We start from the raw sequence: 18,327 nt of genomic DNA on the forward strand, positions 1-18,327 counted from the left end.
GATAGGATAAAGACAATAGCGAGAAAGGATCTTAGCTTCGAAAATCAAGAAATAGAATCAGTTTGGGTGGAGCTAAGAAACAGCAAAAGGCAGAAAACATTGGTGGGAGTTGTTTATAGGCCCCCAAAGAGTAGTTGTAAAGTAGGGCAGAGTATAAATCAGGAAATTAGGGGCACCTGTAACAAGGGTAATACAGTAATCATGGGGACTTTAATCTACATATAGACTGGGCAGACCAAATTTGCAGTAATAGTGTGGAGGATGAATTCATGGAATGTATGCAAGATAGTTTTCTAGATCAGTAAGTTGAGGAACCAACTAGGGAACAGGCTATTTTAGATCTAGTATTGTGCAATGAGAAAGGGTTAATTATTAACCTTGTAGTAAAGGGGCCTTATGGGAAGAGTGACCATAATATGATAGAATTTTATATTGAGTTTGAAAGTGATTTAGTTAAATCCGAAACTAGGGTCTTAAATCTAAACAAACTACGTCGGTATGAGGGACAAGTTGGCTAAGGTAGATTGGGAAACTACATTAAAAGGTTTGATAGTGGATAAGAAATGACTAGCAATTAAAGAATTAATACATAATTTACAACAAATATACATTCCTTTAAGGCACAAAAACGCCACAGGAAAAGTGGTCCAACCGTGGTTAACAAGAGAAGTTAAAGATAGTATTGGATCAAAGGAGGAGGCTTATAATGCTGCCAAAAAGAGTAGTAAGCCTGAGGATTGGGAGTATTTTAGAATTCAGCAATGGAGGACCAAGAAATTGATAAAGAAAGGGAAAATAGAATATGAGAGCAAACTAGCGAGAGACATTAAAAACAGATTGTAAAAGCTTCTATCGGTATGTAAAAAGGAAAAGATTAGCAAAAGTAAATGTGGGTCCCTTACAGGCTGCGACAGGAGAAATTATAATGGGGAATAAGGAAATGGCAGAGAAATTAAACAAATACTTTGTGTCTGTCTTCACGGAAGAAGACGCAAAAAACTTCCCAGAAATAGTGGAGAACCAAGGATCTAGTGAGAATGAAGAACTGAAAGTTATTAGTATTAGTAAAAAAGAAGTACTGGAGAAATTAATGGGACTGAAAGCCAATAAATCCCCAGGACCTGATGGCCTACATCCTAGGGTTTTGAAAGAGGTGGCTATAGAGATAGTGGATGCATTGGTTGTCATTTTCCAAAATTCCAAAGATTCTAGAATGGTTCCCATGGATCGGAAAGTAGCAAATGTAACCCCACTATTTAAGAAAGTAGGGAGAGAGAAAACGGGGAACTACAGACCATTCAGTCTGACATCAGTAGTAGGGAAAATGCTAGAATCTATTATTAAGGACGTGGTAACAGGGCACTTAGAAAATAATAATAGGATTGGGCAGAGTCAACACAGATTTATGAAAGGGAAATCGTGTTTGACAAATCTATTAGAGTTTTTTGAGGTTGTAACTAGCAGAATAGATAAGGGGGAACCAGTGGATGTGGTGTATTTGGATTTTCAGAAGGCATTCGATAAGGTGCCACACAAAAGGTTATTAAACAGAATTAGGGCTCATGGGATTGGGTGTAATATACTAGCATGGATTGAGGATTGGTTAACGGACAGAAAACAGAGAGTAGGAATAAACGGGTCATGTTTGGGTTGGCAGGCTGTAACTAGTGGGGTACCGCAAGGATCAGTGCTTGGGCCTCAGCTATTCACAATCTACATCAATGATTTGGATGAGGGGACCAAATGTAATATATCCAAGTTTGCTGATGATACAAAGCTGGGTGGGAATGTAAGTTGTGAGGAGGATGCAAGGAAGCTTCTAGGGAATATAAACAGGCTAAATGAGTGGGCAAGAACATGGCAAATGGAATATAATGTGGAGAAATGTGAAGTTATCCACTTTGGTAGGAAAAATAGAAAAGCAGAGTATTTTTTAAATGGTGAGAGATTGGGAAATGTTGGTGTTCAGAGGGACCTGGGTGTCCTTGTACACGAATCACTGAAAGTTAACATGCAGGTACAGCAAGCAATTAGGAAAGCAAGTGGTATGATGGCCTTTATTACAAGAGGATTTGAGTATAAGAGTAAAGACGTCTTACTGCAATTATATAGGGCCCTGATGAGACCACACCTGGAGTAATGGCCCAGAAATTCGGGTCTCCATGGGTGAGTACGCACGGGGTACTTACCCGTAGGCCCGATTGAAGTGCCGGTTTCTTGCATGCACTGCGCATGCGCGGGAAACCGGCACTTCCGTTCCTCTGAACGAAGAGGTTCAGAGGTCGAACGTGTGCGCGGGGGAGGCTGCGCGTGCGCATCAAACTTACGTTTTTTTTACAGGTTTTCCCGGGAGAGTAAGCCTGCAGAAGTTAGAAATGTAAAAAGCAGGCATAAGGCCTGCTTTTTACAAGGTAAGTGGTGAATTAATGAAAATTAAAACATTTTTTCCACAGGTTTATTATTTTTAAATATTTAAAGCAAGGTAAGTTTATTTTTAGCCCCGTTAGAATATAAAATTATTTTTTTCAAAAATTTAAATTATTGTTTAAAATAGTTATTTCATGTAATTTATAGTTTATTTAAAAAATGTGATAAAAAAAAATTATTTGAAGGTTTAGTGCTATTTTGGGGCCGTAGTATTTATAAGTCTTGACAGCACTTCCAGTCAGACTTATGAATGGAGTATTCCCTGCTCTGATTGGCTGCCCATGGCCCACGTGATCCCAGGGGACACATCGAACTAACTGTGCCCCTGGGATACACAAGTACTGCGCGCCGGCAGCTGGACCAGGCCCCGGATCGGAATTCCACGGGGCCCTACAGCTCAACGGCCGGCGCGCAAGGTAAGTGCAGATTGGGGGCTTGCACCCGCGGGAAGCCCCCGACCCAAATTTCTGGGCCATTGTGTACAGTTTTGGTCTCCTTACCTAAGGAAGGATATACTTGCCATAGAGGGAGTGCAACGAAGGTTCACCAGACTGGTTCCTGGGATGGGGGGATTGTCCTATGAGGAGAGATTGAGTAGACTAGGCCTATATTCTCTCGAGTTTAGAAGAATAAGAGGTGATCTCATTGAAACATTCAAAATTCTTACAGGACTTGACAGGGTAGATGCAGGGAGGATGTTTCCCCTAGCTGGGGAGTCTAGAACCAGGGGTCACAGTCTCAGAATAAGGGGTCGGCCATTTAGGACTGAGATGAGGAAAAAGTTCTTCACTCAGAGGGTGGTGAATCTTTGGAATTCTCTACCCCAGAGGGCTGTGGAGGCTCAGTCATTGAGTATATTCAAGGCTGAGATCGATAGATTTTTGAATATTAAGGGGATATGGGGATAGTGCAGGAAAGTGGAGATGAGGTAGAAGATCAGCAATGATCTCATTGAATGGCGGAGCAGGCTCGAGTGGCCGAATGGCCGACTCCTGCTCCTATTTCTTATGTACTTTTGTTCTTAATCGCATTTCTCTTGCTAATGTGACTTCAGTTCACGGCATTTTCTGTTTGATTTAATTTTCCTCAAATATCAAGTCACACCTGACATGTTTACAATCTGTTCTTGTCTCAGAATATTTGCTAAATGTATATTTACATCAAATGACTGAACCAATTTCTAAATACCTCGTGGACCAGACTTATGATTCATGGAAACAATCTGAATTAATGAAACAAGCACCCAAAATAAACTGCAAGTCACTGGGGGAGAAATTGGGTGGAGCCACAAACGGGGCGCCAAGCTCGCCTGGACGCCAGATTTAGCGCTGCGATCGGAGCAGCAGCGATCGCCGGAAATTCAGCTTGAGCGCCCCAAGAGGGACACGGGGCGAGGCTCGAGGCGCTCCGCGTCCCTCTTACGGCGCTGAAACTGAATATCGCAGCGCAACGTGCCGCAGCGCCACACGCTGCAGCACGGCGCGCTGCGGTACTGCAGGCCTTCCTCCCATTCTTAAGGGGGAGGGGCCTGCACCAGCGCGATGAGCGATCGCGAGTGCCGGCAAAAGAGCCCAGCACCGAGGAGAAGTGCCGGGCTCTCGGAAAACAGCCGGCAATGCCGTGGGGGGAGAACAGGAGGCCGGGGACGGAGGTGCTGGCAGGCAGCCGCCGAAAAAAACGGCCGCCCCGCACCTCCACCTTAATTTGCGCCACTGCCGCCACAGGTAGGCCCCGTGAACCGGGCGCGATTAGCGAGCAGCGCTACAGAGGCGGTCGCTGCCAAATATCGCAATCGGGGTGGTAGCGGGGCGCTGCGCACACTGATGATGTCATCGGTGGCGGCGCAGTGCAACAGGCTAACGCTGCCATTAGCGCCCCAGCTAAATATCGCGGGAGGCGTGGCCAGTGGCGCTAAAGCCACTGAGTGCCCTCTTTAGGCGCTAACTGGTGGCACAGCCCACTGAATTTCTCCCCCACTGAGTTTAAAATGGCACCGTGTGTGTGTGTGTGGCTTTCACTGGTAGCATTATCTCAATGATAAAATACAATTCATGAGTTGGGTGATGGCGGAATGAGCATCAGTGCAAAGAATGAGTTCAGCCATGTCCTTGATACAGTCAATGTCCTTCTGTGGGGATCTGCCAGGCAGATTGTGGACTTCAGGTGATGGCTCAAGTATCACATCCTGAGCTTCCCACAATACTCTTGCAATTACGTAGGAAATCTTCCACTGGGTTGAGATCGGATTCAGTGACATTTCCAACCTTTGGAGAAGTTGCCCTGATTTGTGACTGCACTCTGTGTAAAGTCGACCTCACGTCTGTTGGCTCCATGTCAAATACAGACAGAGCAGAACAGCTTCCAGTATCGACAGCGTGCTCCGAAATCCACGGGTCACTAAGCATTCAATTCCAGCCATTGTCATTGACATTTCATTAACATATCCCATATAGTGGATATAATTCAGTTATTGTATAATCCAACCCCACATGTAACTCAGACAGGATTTGAAAGCAAGGATGAGAATTTTAAAAATCGAGGTGTTGTTGGACTGGGAGCCAATGTAGGTCAGTGAGTACAGGGGGTGATGGGTGAACGGGACTGGGTGCGAGTTAGGACACGGGGCAGTGAGCACAGGGGGTGATGGGTGAACGGGACTGGGTGCGAGTTAGGACACGGGGCAGTGAGCACAGGGGGTGATGGGTGAACGGGACTGGGTGTGAGTTAGGACACGGGACAGTGAGCACAGTGGGTGATGGGTGAACGGGACTGGGTGCGAGTTAGGACACGGGGCAGTGAGCACAGGGGGCGATGGGTGAATGGGACTCGGTGCGAGTTAGGACATGGGGCAGTGAGCACAGGGGGTGATGGGTGAACGGGACTGGGTGTGAGTTAGGACACGGGGCAGTGAGCACAGGGGGTGATGGGTGAACGGGACTGGGTGCGAGTTAGGACACGGGGCAGTGAGCACAGGGGGTGATGGGTGAAGGGACTCGGTGCGAGTTAGGACACGGGGCAGTGAGCACAGGGGGTGATGGGTGAACGGGACTCGGTGCCAGTTAGGACACGGGACAGTGAGCACAGGGGGTGATGGGTGAACGGGACTCGGTGCGAGTTAGGACACGGGACTGTGAGCACAGGGGGTGATGGGTGAACGGGACTCGGTGTGAGTTAGGACACGGGTCAGTGAGCACAGGGGGTGATGGGTGAACGGGACTTGGTGCGAGTTAGGACACGGGTCAGTGAGCACAGGGGGTGATGGGTAAACGGGACTGGGTGTGAGTTAGGACACGGGGCAGCGAGCACAGGGGGTGATGGGTGAACGGGACTGGGTGTGAGTTAGGACACGGGGCAGCGAGCACAGTGGGTGATGGGTGAATGGGACCGGGTGCGAGTTAGGACACAGGGCAGTGAGCACAGGGGCTGATGGGTGAACGGGACTGGGTGTGAGTTAGGACACGGGGCAGTGAGCACAGGGGGTGATGGGCGAACGGGACTGGGTGTTAGTTGGGACACGGGGCAGTGAGCACGGGGGGTGATGGGTGAACGGGACTGGGTGTGAGTTAGGACATGGGGCAGTGAGCACAGGGGGTGATGGGTGAACGGGACTGGGTGCGAGTTAGGACACGGGGCAGTGAGCACAGGGGGTGATGGGTGAACGGGACTGGCTGTGAGTTAGGACACGGGGGCAGTGAGCACAGGGGGTGATGGGTGAACGGGACTGGGTGTGAGTTAGGACACGGGGCAGTGAGCACAGGGGGCGATGGGTGAACGGGACTGGGTGTGAGTTAGGACACGGGGCAGTGAGCACAGGGGGCGATGGGTGAACGGGACTGGGTGTGAGTTAGGACACGGGGCAGTGAGCACAGGGGGCGATGGGTGAACGGGACTGGGTGTGAGTTAGGACACGGGGCAGTGAGCACAGGGGGCGATGGGTGAACGGGACTGGGTGTGAGTTAGGACACGGGGCAGTGAGCACAGGGGGCGATGGGTGAACGGGACTGGGTGTGAGTTAGGACACGGGCAGCAGAGTTTTGGATGACCTCAAGTTTATGGAGGATGGAATGTGGGAGGCCAGCCAGGAGATTGTTGGAATAGTCGAGTCTAGCAGTAACAAAGGCCTGGATGAGGGTTTCAGCAGCGGATGAGCTGAGGCAGGGGCGGAGACAGGCGATGTTACGGAGGTGGAAGTAGGCGGTCTTAGTGATGGAGAGGAGATGGGGTCGGAAGCTCAGCTCAGTTTACTAACTAGTTATTACAATGTTATAGGATGCATTACCCTCCAACATTGAAAAAGATTGACAGAATTACGATTACATTTTATGATTGAGGCAGAAAATAAATATTGTAAAGATATAGGGGATAATTTTGACTTTCGGGGATGGTATGAAACAAGCACTATCAGACCGGCCATCCCTTATACACCCGCCAAATTTTCCATTAACTGGTGGGGTGTATAACAGGCGGGGATATAACACGGGTGGGGTGCGTAACGGGGGGTGTGTAACGGGCGGGTGTGTAAGGGGCGGGTGTGTAACGTGTTAAAATTCCTGAGTGTGAGCTGGGTTAGGAAGGTCTGAAATCTCCCAGCAACAAGCTTCCGCACCCAGCTCACACTCAGGAAATGTCCACGATAATGTGGAGAGCACAAAGCAAAGCTAAAGACTTCATAATGGCAACAATAGTTTCAATAAGGAGACTCTTTAATAGAATTCATAAAAGAACATGCAGATAATTTAGGAATTAATTAATGGATAATTTTCTGAGTTTGAACTCCTAACTCCAAGCTTTGCTCAATCACAGCACCCAGCGGGAATTTACAGCAAGCAAAATTCACAGGACTTGCTTAACTAGGCAGTATGAATCTAGTCTTTATATTGGTGTAAGACGAGTTCATTGTAATCAACCACTGGATCATTGCAGAAAGGGTCATTACAATACCTCACAACCTGAAAATACATCTGGTATTTTGAGATTATCTTTGGGACCAAAACTTGAATGCCAATATTCACTGAAAAATTAAAGGCTGCATATTGTGGCCCCATAAGTCCCAGCCAGAATGGAAATGATTGGGTAATTCCCCTGTCAGTCATGCCCAGCGATCGCATTGCTGTAAGTGACTGGGATTGATTTTACAACATCGCTTGTATTCTGTAACTATCCTCCGATCACTGCATTTTACTGGAGAAATCCCCCTGCTGTTATCGGGAGAAGTTGCTGTAGTTTTGGTCATGAGTTCTGTTTCCTGTAGTTCATAGAGACTCTTTTTAAATAGACTCTATAGACTGTTTGCTGTGAGTCCTGCTGTAATCCCGCCCCGCCTCCAACTCATTGGCTGACACAGTGGTGTCAATACTCACTCCGTAAAATGAAAGTACAACAATATGATAATAGCAGGTTTGATGTGAATAGGTGTGGTAAATTTTGTCAATTCTGTTAACTCTTTCCATTAAAACTGAAGCCTTGGAAACTCTGCAATTGCTCCTTAATGAGTAAGAACACTGTTAGCAGAAGATTGGTGCATTAACATGTGTTACACCTGCTCATTCCACACGTGGGAAGAGTTTGTCAGCTCCCCATCAACACTAACACACCAAACTGTCATATCTTGAGCTGCAGATGGACTCACTTTGGAGCATCCACGATTCTGAGAGGGGTGTGGATAGCACATTTAGTGAGTTGGTCACACCGCAGGTTAAGGCCAGCGTAGACAGTACATGGGTGACCAAAAGGCAGAGCAAGGGCAGGAAGGTAGTGCAGAAATCCCCTGGGGTTGTCTCCCTTAGCAACAGGTTCACCGTCTTAGGTACTGTTGTCGGGGGGGGTGACGCATCGGGGGAAGGCACCAGCAGCCAGGCTCATGGCACCATGACTGGCTCTGTTGCAAAGAAGGGAGGGAAAAAGAGTGGCAGGGCTATAGTAATAGGGGATTCGATTGTAAGGGGAATAGATAGGGGTTTCTGTGGTCGCGACCGAGACTCCAGGATGGTATGTTGCCTCCCTGGTGCAAGGGTCAAGGATGTCTCGGCGCGGGTGCAGAACATTCTGGAGGGGGAGGGGGAACAGCCAGTTGTCGTGATACATGTTGGTACCAACGACGTAGCTAAAAAAAGGGAAGAGGTCCTACAAGTAGAATTTAGGGAGTTAGGAGCCAAGCTAAAAAGTAGGACCTCGAAGGTAGTAATCTCTGGATTACTACCAGTGCCACGTGCTAGTAAGAGTACAGAGAACAGGATAGTTAGGCTAAATACGTGGCTTGAGCAGTGGTGTAAGAGGGAGGGTTTTAAATTTTTGAGGCATTGGAACCAGTTTTGTGGTAGGTGTGACCTATACAAAAGGGACGGTCTACACCTGTGCAGAGATGGAACTGATGTTCTCGGGGTAATTTTTGATAAAGCAGTTCGGGAGCATTTAAACTAGTATGGCAGGGGGCTAGAAACCTATGTAGTGAAATAGAGGAAAGTGAAAGGCAGACAGAAATAAATGGTAAAAGGGTGAGGAACAAAAAACAAAGGGCCAAACTAATTCATAAAAAATGTGAGCATAAAAAAAGCCTGAGGGTTTTATACCTTAATGCGAGAAGCATCAGGAACAAGGTAGATGAATTAGCTGTGGAAATAGAGGTTAATAATTATGATCTAATTGGGATTACGGAAACATGGTTGCAGGGTGAGCAGGGCTGGGAGCTTAACATACAGGGGTATTCAGTATTTAGGAAGGATCGACAAAAAAGAAAGGGAGGAGGGGTAGCATTGCTAGTAAAAGAGGGGATAAATGCAATTGAAAGGAAGGATATTAACTCAGTTAATACAGAATCTATATGGGTGGAGCTAAGAAATAGCGAGGGGCGAAAAACATTAATAGGAGTGGTATATAGGCCTCCAAATAGTAAAATAGAGGTTAGGGAGGGCATCACGAGGGAAATTAGAGAAGCGTGCAATAAGAGCACAGCTGTCATCATAGGTGACTTTAACTTACATATAGATTGGACTAGCCTAATCAGTAAAAATAATGAGGAGGAGGAATTCCTTGAGTGTTTAAGGGATGGTTATCTGGATCAATATGTCGAGGAACCAACTCGGGAACAGGCTATATTGGACTGGGTACTGTGCAATGAGAAGGGACTAATCAGTAATCTTGTTGTACGGGGACCCTTGGGTCAGAGCGATCATAACATGATCGATTTCTCACTCGAAATGGAGAGCGAAGAAATTGACTCAGAGACTAAGGTCCTGAATTTAAACAAGGGGAATTATGATGCCATGAGACGGGAACTGAGTAGGTCTGATTGGACAACGTTCCTGAGAGGACTGGAGGTAGATAAACAATGGCAAACATTTAAAGATAGAATGACAAAATTGCAAAAATTGTTTATACCAATCTGGCATAAAAGGAAATCTAAAAAGGTGACTCAACCGTGGATAACAGGGGAAATTAGAGACAGCATAAAATCCAAAGATAGGGCGTATAAAATAGCCAAAAAAAGCGCCAGAGCGGAAGATTGGGAACAGTTTAAGATAGAGCAACGGAAGGCAAAGGGCATGATCAAGAGGGGCAAAATAGCTTACGAAAACAAGCTGGCGGAAAATATAAAAACTAACTCCAAAAGCTTTTATAAATATATCAAAAGGAAAAGACTGGTGAAAACCAAAGTTGGTCCATTGCAGTCAGATACGGGGGAATATATAATGGGAAATAAGGAAATGGCAGATCAACTAAATGCATACTTTGGGTCAGTCTTTACGAAGGAAGACACAAAAAACCTCCCTGGGATATCGGGAAAAATAGGGACATTGGCAAAGGAGGAACTGACGCAAATCAATATCTCTAAGGATATGGTGTTAAGGAAGCTAAAGGGATTGAAGGTGGACAAATCCCCAGGGCCTGATAACATGCATCCTAGGGTACTGAAGGAGGTGGCCCTAGAGATAGCGGATGCACTAAGGATGATTTTTCAGAATTCATTAGACTCGGGAACAGTGCCGATGGATTGGAGGGTAGCTAACGTTACCCCACTATTCAAAAAGGGGGGTAGGGAAAAAGCAGGTAATTACAGACCTGTAAGCCTTACATCAGTTGTGGGCAAAATGCTGGAGTCCATCATTAAGGATGAAATAGCGGAGCACTTAGCAAATGGGGACAGGATAGGACAGAGTCAACATGGATTTACAAAGGGTAAATCGTGCTTGACTAATCTATTGGAATTTTTTGAGGGAGTAACTGGTAGAATAGATGGGGGAGAGCCAGTAGATGTGGTGTACCTGGACTTCCAAAAGGCCTTCGATAAGGTCCCACATAAAAGATTAGCATGGAAAATTGAGGCTCATGGGATAAAGGGGAAAGTTTTGGCGTGGATAGGGAACTGGCTGTCAGATAGAAAACAGAGAGTTGGAATAAACGGCTCATTTTCTGAATGGCAGGCAGTAACAAGTGGGGTACCACAGGGATCTGTCCTGGGCCCCCAGCTGTTCACAATTTACATTAATGACCTGGATCAGGGAGTCGGATGCAGCATTTCCAAATTTGCAGACGACACTAAACTAGGAGGTGGGGTGGGCTCAGAGGAAGAGACCAGGAAGCTCCAGAGCGATTTGGACAGACTGGGCGATTGGGCGGATAAATGGCAGATGCACTATAATGTGGACAAGTGCGAAGTTATCCACCTTGGGTGCAGGAACGGGAGGGCAAATTATTATTTAAATGGCAATAGATTGGGAGAGGGGGAAGTACAGAGAGACCTGGGTGTTCTTGTACACCAGTCACTGAAGGCGAGCATGCAGGTGCAACAGGCGGTCAAGAAGGCAAACGGTATGCTGGCCTTCATAGCAAAAGGGTTAGAATACAGGAACAGGGATACCTTGCTGCAGCTGTACAGGGCACTGGTGAGACCACACCTCGAGTACTGTGTACAGTTTTGGTCGCCTCATCTGAGGAAGGATGTTCTTGCCATGGAGGGGGTGCAGCGGCGATTCACCAGGCTGATACCAGGAATGGCGGGAATGACCTATGAGGAGAGACTATGTAGTTTAGGGATGTACACACTGGAGTTTAGAAGATTGAGAGGGGACCTCATAGAAGTGTATAAAATTCTGACAGGTCTAGACAGACTGGATGCAGAAGGAATGTTTCCCTTGGCGGGTGAGAACAGAACTAGAGGACATAATTTAAGGATAAGGGCTAAACCATTTAGGACAGAGATGAGGGGGAATTTCTTCACTCAGAGAGTGGTGAACCTGTGGAACTCATTGCCACAGAGGGCAGTGTACGCCAGCTCATTAAATATATTTAAGAGGGAATTAGATATATTTCTACGGGCAAAAGGGGTTAAGGGTTACGGAGAGAAGGCGGGGACGGGATACTGAATTAAAGGATCAGCCATGATCTCATTAAATGGCGGAGCAGGCACGAAGGGCCGAATGGCCTACTCCTGCTCCTATCTTCTATGTATCTATGTATCTTAACATACATGTACGTCCAACATGGTTACTTACCCCCTCGGAGACTGAGGGATTCCCTCAGCTTCTCTGTCACATTATAATACAACCAGTGTTGGCGGTGATATGATATTGAAACTTCTCTCTGTTTCCACAGTACGGAATAAAGAAGAAAGAGGAAAAGGAAGCTGAGGCTCAGGCAGCGATGGAAGCGCAGGCGGAGGGGAGCTTGACACGGCCGAAGAAAGCTATTCCCGCTGGCTGTGGCGATGAGGAGGAGGAAGAGGAAAGCATTCTGGACACTGTATTAAAATATCTTCCTGGGCCTCTCCAAGATATGTTCAAGAAGTAACGCAATCGATTATCTGCAAAATAACTTTTGGTTTTGTTGCTAAGTGTAAAACCGTTCTCATTATAAAATGGGAACTTATCATCATTCCAGCTAGTTTTGATTTGAGAGCTCACCTCTTCCTGTGTAGTGGCATGGAATCTTCATCACACCACAACATCCAGGACAACTCTGTGTAGCAGTCTTGAAATAATCTAATCTGATAAGCCATGTTTATAGTCAAATAAAATCTAGATATTTAATAGTGAAAAGAAGAAACTTGTATCTTTTTATCAATATGTGACCACTTTGACATTGCAGGGCTCCAGTTAGCATGGATACCAATATTTGTTGTTCATTATACTAGTTAAATAAAGCATCAGGTCACAGCACTGGTCATATCTACAATGCACAGCTAATTACCCAGCCCTACTACTCAATCTAATCGTTACTCTGTTAATATCAATGTATGGCAATTCTCCAATTCTGGACAGAACTTATTCAAGAGTTTGAAGCCTGGGAATTATGGTCTGTGATCTAACGGACCAAGGCTTGACACATTCGTATCGAATTCTTTTGCCCGCAATGTTGTTGGGCTTTGACCTTATTTACTTTAAACAGGTTAATGCCCCTAAAAGGCAAAAGAATGTGATAAGAACATGGTAAGCATTTGTACCCTAATCTTGCATAGCTTCAACCCCAGATTTTAGCATTTTATTATGTAATTGTGCATTAGAATTCTTTCAGAATCGTTGACTGTATTTTCTAAACACTCTTGTCAGTTACTGCATAGTTTTACCTAACACCGTACAGATGCTAACCAGTGGACAGAGACTTCATGAATGTAAGCATGATATCTATCCCGTATAGAAATGTTCAATGATAACTGTACTTATAATGACTCAAGGGGTTGTGAAACATCAGACAATATATGTTGTCATGATGCCCTGCTCCCATGGGTTGTGACATTAGATGAGTCTGTTACTCAGCATATGACACATGCACGATGGGCTGAATGGCATCCTTCTGTGCTATATCATTCAATGATACGTGTCATGCAGAGAGGGCATTAACTTAATTGATACCAGTTAACTTTCCCATCTCCAAATTGCAAACATTTTGCCATTTAAAGTGGTAACTCAGAATCCATGTATTTGATAATACAAAAGAGAATCTGTGACTCCATTAGTAAAAATCTCTTGGATCCCAAGCTATACCGTATTATCTTATTTTTTTTTAAATGCCACAATACTTCATAAAGTTCAGAGAATCGCCGCTAATTGCCGAAGGCTAGCTGTGCCATTGCCTCAGTCAGTATCGTGCTGACAGGGGTAGAAGCGAACACAATCCCAGCTCCTGGAATAACTTTGTGTGGGGTGTAATTAATCTTCACCTGATACAATTCAGGCTGCAAACTTTCAGTTGTGTGGAAGTATTGAAGCTGGGAGCCAGCTGGCCCTGTGCTTCCCTTTTCACAGCCATACGACCAGTGTAAAATAAACCCAGGGCAATAACTTGTGGTGTAAAGTGGAATGTCGTAGCCAGGTCCCATTGCTATCAGCTCAGCTATTTTTACAGGATGTTATCGTGTCTCATTTGTCACAGATTAGGTATCTGGTGTTTGTCACAATATGTATTAAAACCTGTCAGAATTGTAAATAGTTAAAAAAAATATATACAAAATTAAGCCATTTAAAATTGATATGAGGAATAGATCATATTGCTGGATATGGGACTATCCCATGCAAATTATCACTGTGAAATCCCAGGTAATGTGGAGAATTTTTGTCATTTGATGGATATTATGACCTGCTTCAGTAGTTAAAACCACTATATCTTGAGTACTGTACTTTCCTCATAACATGCCAGCTGATATTACTAGTTAAATATTCATTCTACCAACCAGGGATAACTTGTTGGTATTTGGAAATATTTTGCTGGACTGAACGCCATATTTCTCCCAGACTTGTGTTCACTGTGGAGTTGAAGGTAGTGAAGAGTGTAGACTGGCCTTGGAGTTAAAAAGCACGCATGTCCTATTCACAGTGGAATTATGCAGGGTACTAAGAGCCATATTTTACACTTCTTAGGGAAAAGTCAAATGGGTTTCCCGCTGAACTGCAAGTATTTCTGTGTAACTATTCACCAGGACGGTCAGAATATTGACAGCATTTTATATTTGAGTAAAGACCCTGCAGTGGACAATGTTTGCAGAATTGTTACTTTACCTCCAACCCATGCATTACCCACCACCCCTCCCCCTCTCTCTACATCCCCCCGCCTCTTCCCCACCACCCCTCTCCCTCTCCCCCTCTCCCTCCCCTCCCATTCCCTGGCCCTCTCCATTCCTTCCCACCCCACCCCACCCCTCCCCTCCCCCTCTCTACATCCCTCCGCCTCTCCCCCAACACCCCTCTCCCTCTCCCCCTCTCCCTCCCCTCCCATTCCCTGGCCCTCTCCCCCAACACCCCTCTCCCTCTCCCCCTCTCCCTCCCCTCCCATTCCCTGGCCCTCTCCCCCTCCCCTCCCATTCCCTGGCCCTCTCCCCCTCCCCTCCCATTCCCTGGCCCTCTCCCCCTCCTCTCCCATTCCCTGGCCCTCTCCCCCTCCCCTCCCATTCCCTGGCCCTCTCCCCCTCCTCTCCCATTCCCTGGCCCTCTCCCCCTCCCCTCCCATTCCCTGGCCCTCTCCCCCTCCTCTCCCATTCCCTGGCCCTCTCCCCCTCCCCTCCCATTCCCTGGCCCTCTCCCCCTCCTCTCCCATTCCCTGGCCCTCCCCCTCCCCTCCCATTCCCTGGCCCTCTCCCCCTCCTCTCCCATTCCCTGGCCCTCTCCCCCTCCTCTCCCATTCCCTGGCCCTCTCCCCCTCCCCTCCCATTCCCTGGCCCTCTCCCCCTCCTCTCCCATTCCCTGGCCCTCTCCCCCTCCCCTCCCATTCCCTGGCCCTCTCCATTCCTTCCCACCCCACCCCTCCCCTCCGCCTCCCTGTTTTAGGCCATCTTCACAGATTTTTCCTCACAAAACAAGTGAAAATGTTTTCATTCAAATTAAAGAGTTAAAACATGATTTATTTAAGCCAAGGACTTAGGTTGTGTTTCAGTTTCAATTAAACCAAAGAACAATTTGCTCCATAGTTATAATTTATCAGGTTTGCTAGTTTGGCACCAAGTTGATATTGACCGCAATGAAAAGGAACCAGTTTCTCTCAGGTATGGGTTCTTGTGTTTCGATATCTTGCCGAGTGGTCGAGTGTGTTCTTGAGATTATTTTACTCTCAGCCTTTCTGTAGAATAAAAGCAAGACCCCGCTATGAAGAGAAAAAAGCAAATTTCATTTGACAATTATTGAAAAACTCCACATATTTCAACAGAGAAAGCCATAACGTAGGCTTGGCAGTCTTAAATATTAACTCCCAAAACACAAACACATCAAGAGTTTCCAGCAGACACATTGACCCAGGACAGGCAACATGCTGAATTGTAAATGTCCAGCCATGGTGCAATGTGATTATATTTGTGACTGCAATAATATTCGACTTCACTATAAAAGGGGACACAATGGGGCGATTTTATTCCAACGCGCCCATCGGGAAACTGACGAGATCGGGAGCGACACTGTTTTCACCCTCCGCCCGATGGAAGTCAGTGTAGAGCAATATCGGGCGGCGCGTAAACTCGGCGTTCCGCCTGATCCCCTGAGATTCCCGCCCGGTGAGGTTAAAATGACCCCCGATGGCCGGGAAATTCCTGGAGCTCTTCCCGCTCTGCTGGCATTACTTGGCCAGGAGTGCGGTGGAAATTATCTTTATACTTCTGGCCAAGTAACGGCGGTGATCGGAAGCGCTGGAGGGAAATTCCTGGTAACGGGACTATAAATGTACTTTAGTCCAGCACCTTGACTCCAACAATCTAAGGCAGATATTGTTCCAGTGGGAGAATGCTATTGAATTTTATTTGAAGATTAGTACTGACCAGCACCATAGTTCTCTCAAATATAGTAAAAATAATTAGACATTTTTTAATGGCCTCATTTTTTGGTGTCATTTTTATTACCTGCCTGGTAATTTTCTTCTTAAAAAATCCAACGCTAAAAGCCCATTTGGGAAACCAAGTTATAAGCCAATAAAAAAACGACAAAATATTAAACTGCCAAAAATGATGCAAACATCAAATATTGAAGAGTTTAAAATGTAATTATAGACTGCCAAGCCAATATAAAAATGAGACTGCAATATATCTATTAATAATACTAGTCTGTGTGAAAAACTGATTTGTTCCAAGTTATTTGTTGTCTTTCAGTGACGCTGTTACCGTTCCTCATTCTGGTTTCAGTCTTGTCTACACAGAAACATGCTCACCACATTAACTTTACGGATAAGAGTTAAGGTTATACCGTGGCTCCAACTTTTGGTGTGCCCTGAATGTAAATGTCCGAGACATCTTCAATTGCTTTACTCGCTGCCCATCAACAAGCCTTTTAAAAGTTTCATTTGTTTCATTGAAACGTTTTAGGCAAATCCTATTGGTGCTTCTCGTGATTCTTCAGAGCTTTTGTGTGTTTTGTGCGAATTGGTGAGTTTTGTAATGTGACGGATTCTGTCCTGCTTCAGACTACGAGCATGCCGTGCTGTCCTAGTAGTAACATAAATAAAGACTTTATGACTGAATATTGTGTTGATTTTAGCAGCTGTGACATCACTGCATGCCATTTATATAGAGGTTATTGTAATGTTCATCTACAGTGAAATAACACACCTTAAAATAAAGTGATTTCATTCAAATTTATACCTCACCCCCGTGTGTCTTTATTTGCCAAAACGAATTGAAGAATCAAAGGTCCCAACACTTTATGAGAACATAAGAACATAAGAAATAGGAGCAGGAATCGGCCAATCGGCCCCTCGAGCCTGCTCCGACATTTAGTAAGATCATGGCTGATCTGATCCTAACCGCCAATCCACTATCACAGAGACGGTCTACACCTGTGCAGAGATGGAACTGATGTTCTCGGGGTAATTTTTGATAAAGCAGTTCGGGAGCATTTAAACTAGTATGGCAGGGGGCTAGAAACCTATGTAGTGAAATAGAGGAAAGTGAAAGGCAGACAGAAATAAATGGTAAAAGGGTGAGGAACAAAAAACAAAGGGCCAAACTAATTCATAAGAAATGTGAGCATAAAAAAAGCCTGAGGGTTTTATACCTTAATGCGAGAAGCATCAGGAACAAGGTAGATGAATTAGCTGTGGAAATAGAGGTTAATAATTATGATCTAATTGGGATTACGGAAACATGGTTGCAGGGTGAGCAGGGCTGGGAGCTTAACATACAGGGGTATTCAGTATTTAGGAAGGATCGACAAAAAAGAAAGGGAGGAGGGGTAGCATTGCTAGTAAAAAAGGGGATAAATGCAATTGAAAGGAAGGATATTAACTCAGTTAATACAGAATCTATATGGGTGGAGCTAAGAAATAGCGAGGGGCGAAAAACATTAATAGGAGTGGTATATAGGCCTCCAAATAGTAAAATAGAGGTTAGGGAGGGCATCACGAGGGAAATTAGAGAAGCGTGCAATAAGAGCACAGCTGTCATCATAGGTGACTTTAACTTACATATAGATTGGACTAGCCTAATCAGTAAAAATAATGAGGAGGAGGAATTCCTTGAGTGTTTAAGGGATGGTTATCTGGATCAATATGTCGAGGAACCAACTCGGGAACAGGCTATATTGGACTGGGTACTGTGCAATGAGAAGGGACTAATCAGTAATCTTGTTGTACGGGGACCCTTGGGTCAGAGCGATCATAACATGATCGATTTCTCACTCGAAATGGAGAGCGAAGAAATTGACTCAGAGACTAAGGTCCTGAATTTAAACAAGGGGAATTATGATGCCATGAGACGGGAACTGAGTAGGTCTGATTGGACAACGTTCCTGGGAGGACTGGAGGTAGATAAACAATGGCAAACATTTAAAGATAGAATGACAAAATTGCAAAAATTGTTTATACCAATCTGGCATAAAAGGAAATCTAAAAAGGTGACTCAACCGTGGATAACAGGGGAAATTAGAGACAGCATAAAATCCAAAGATAGGGCGTATAAAATAGCCAAAAAAAGCGCCAGAGCGGAAGATTGGGAAC

General features: G+C 45.5%; 1 protein-coding gene across 5 annotated transcripts in view; it reads left to right on the forward strand.

Moving 5' to 3' along the window:
- The window catches only part of LOC147122474 (complexin-1), a 312,708-nt gene extending 295,729 nt beyond the window's left edge, over nucleotides 1–16,979 (forward strand). For all 5 annotated transcript variants that reach the window (XM_086005399.1, XM_086005416.1, XM_086005426.1 and 2 more), the window contains one exon: nucleotides 12,019–16,979. In XM_086005399.1, the coding sequence (XP_085861525.1) occupies nucleotides 12,019–12,213 (195 nt within the window). In that variant the 3' untranslated portion in view covers nucleotides 12,214–16,979. The remainder of the gene's footprint in view (nucleotides 1–12,018) is intronic.
- Nucleotides 16,980–18,327: the final 1,348 nt, after the last annotated feature.

The sequence above is a fragment of the Somniosus microcephalus genome, chromosome 2 (genome assembly GCF_052327205.1).
Source record: "Somniosus microcephalus isolate GS21.2 chromosome 2, FLI_Smic_1.0, whole genome shotgun sequence".
Lineage (NCBI taxonomy): Eukaryota > Metazoa > Chordata > Chondrichthyes > Squaliformes > Somniosidae > Somniosus > Somniosus microcephalus.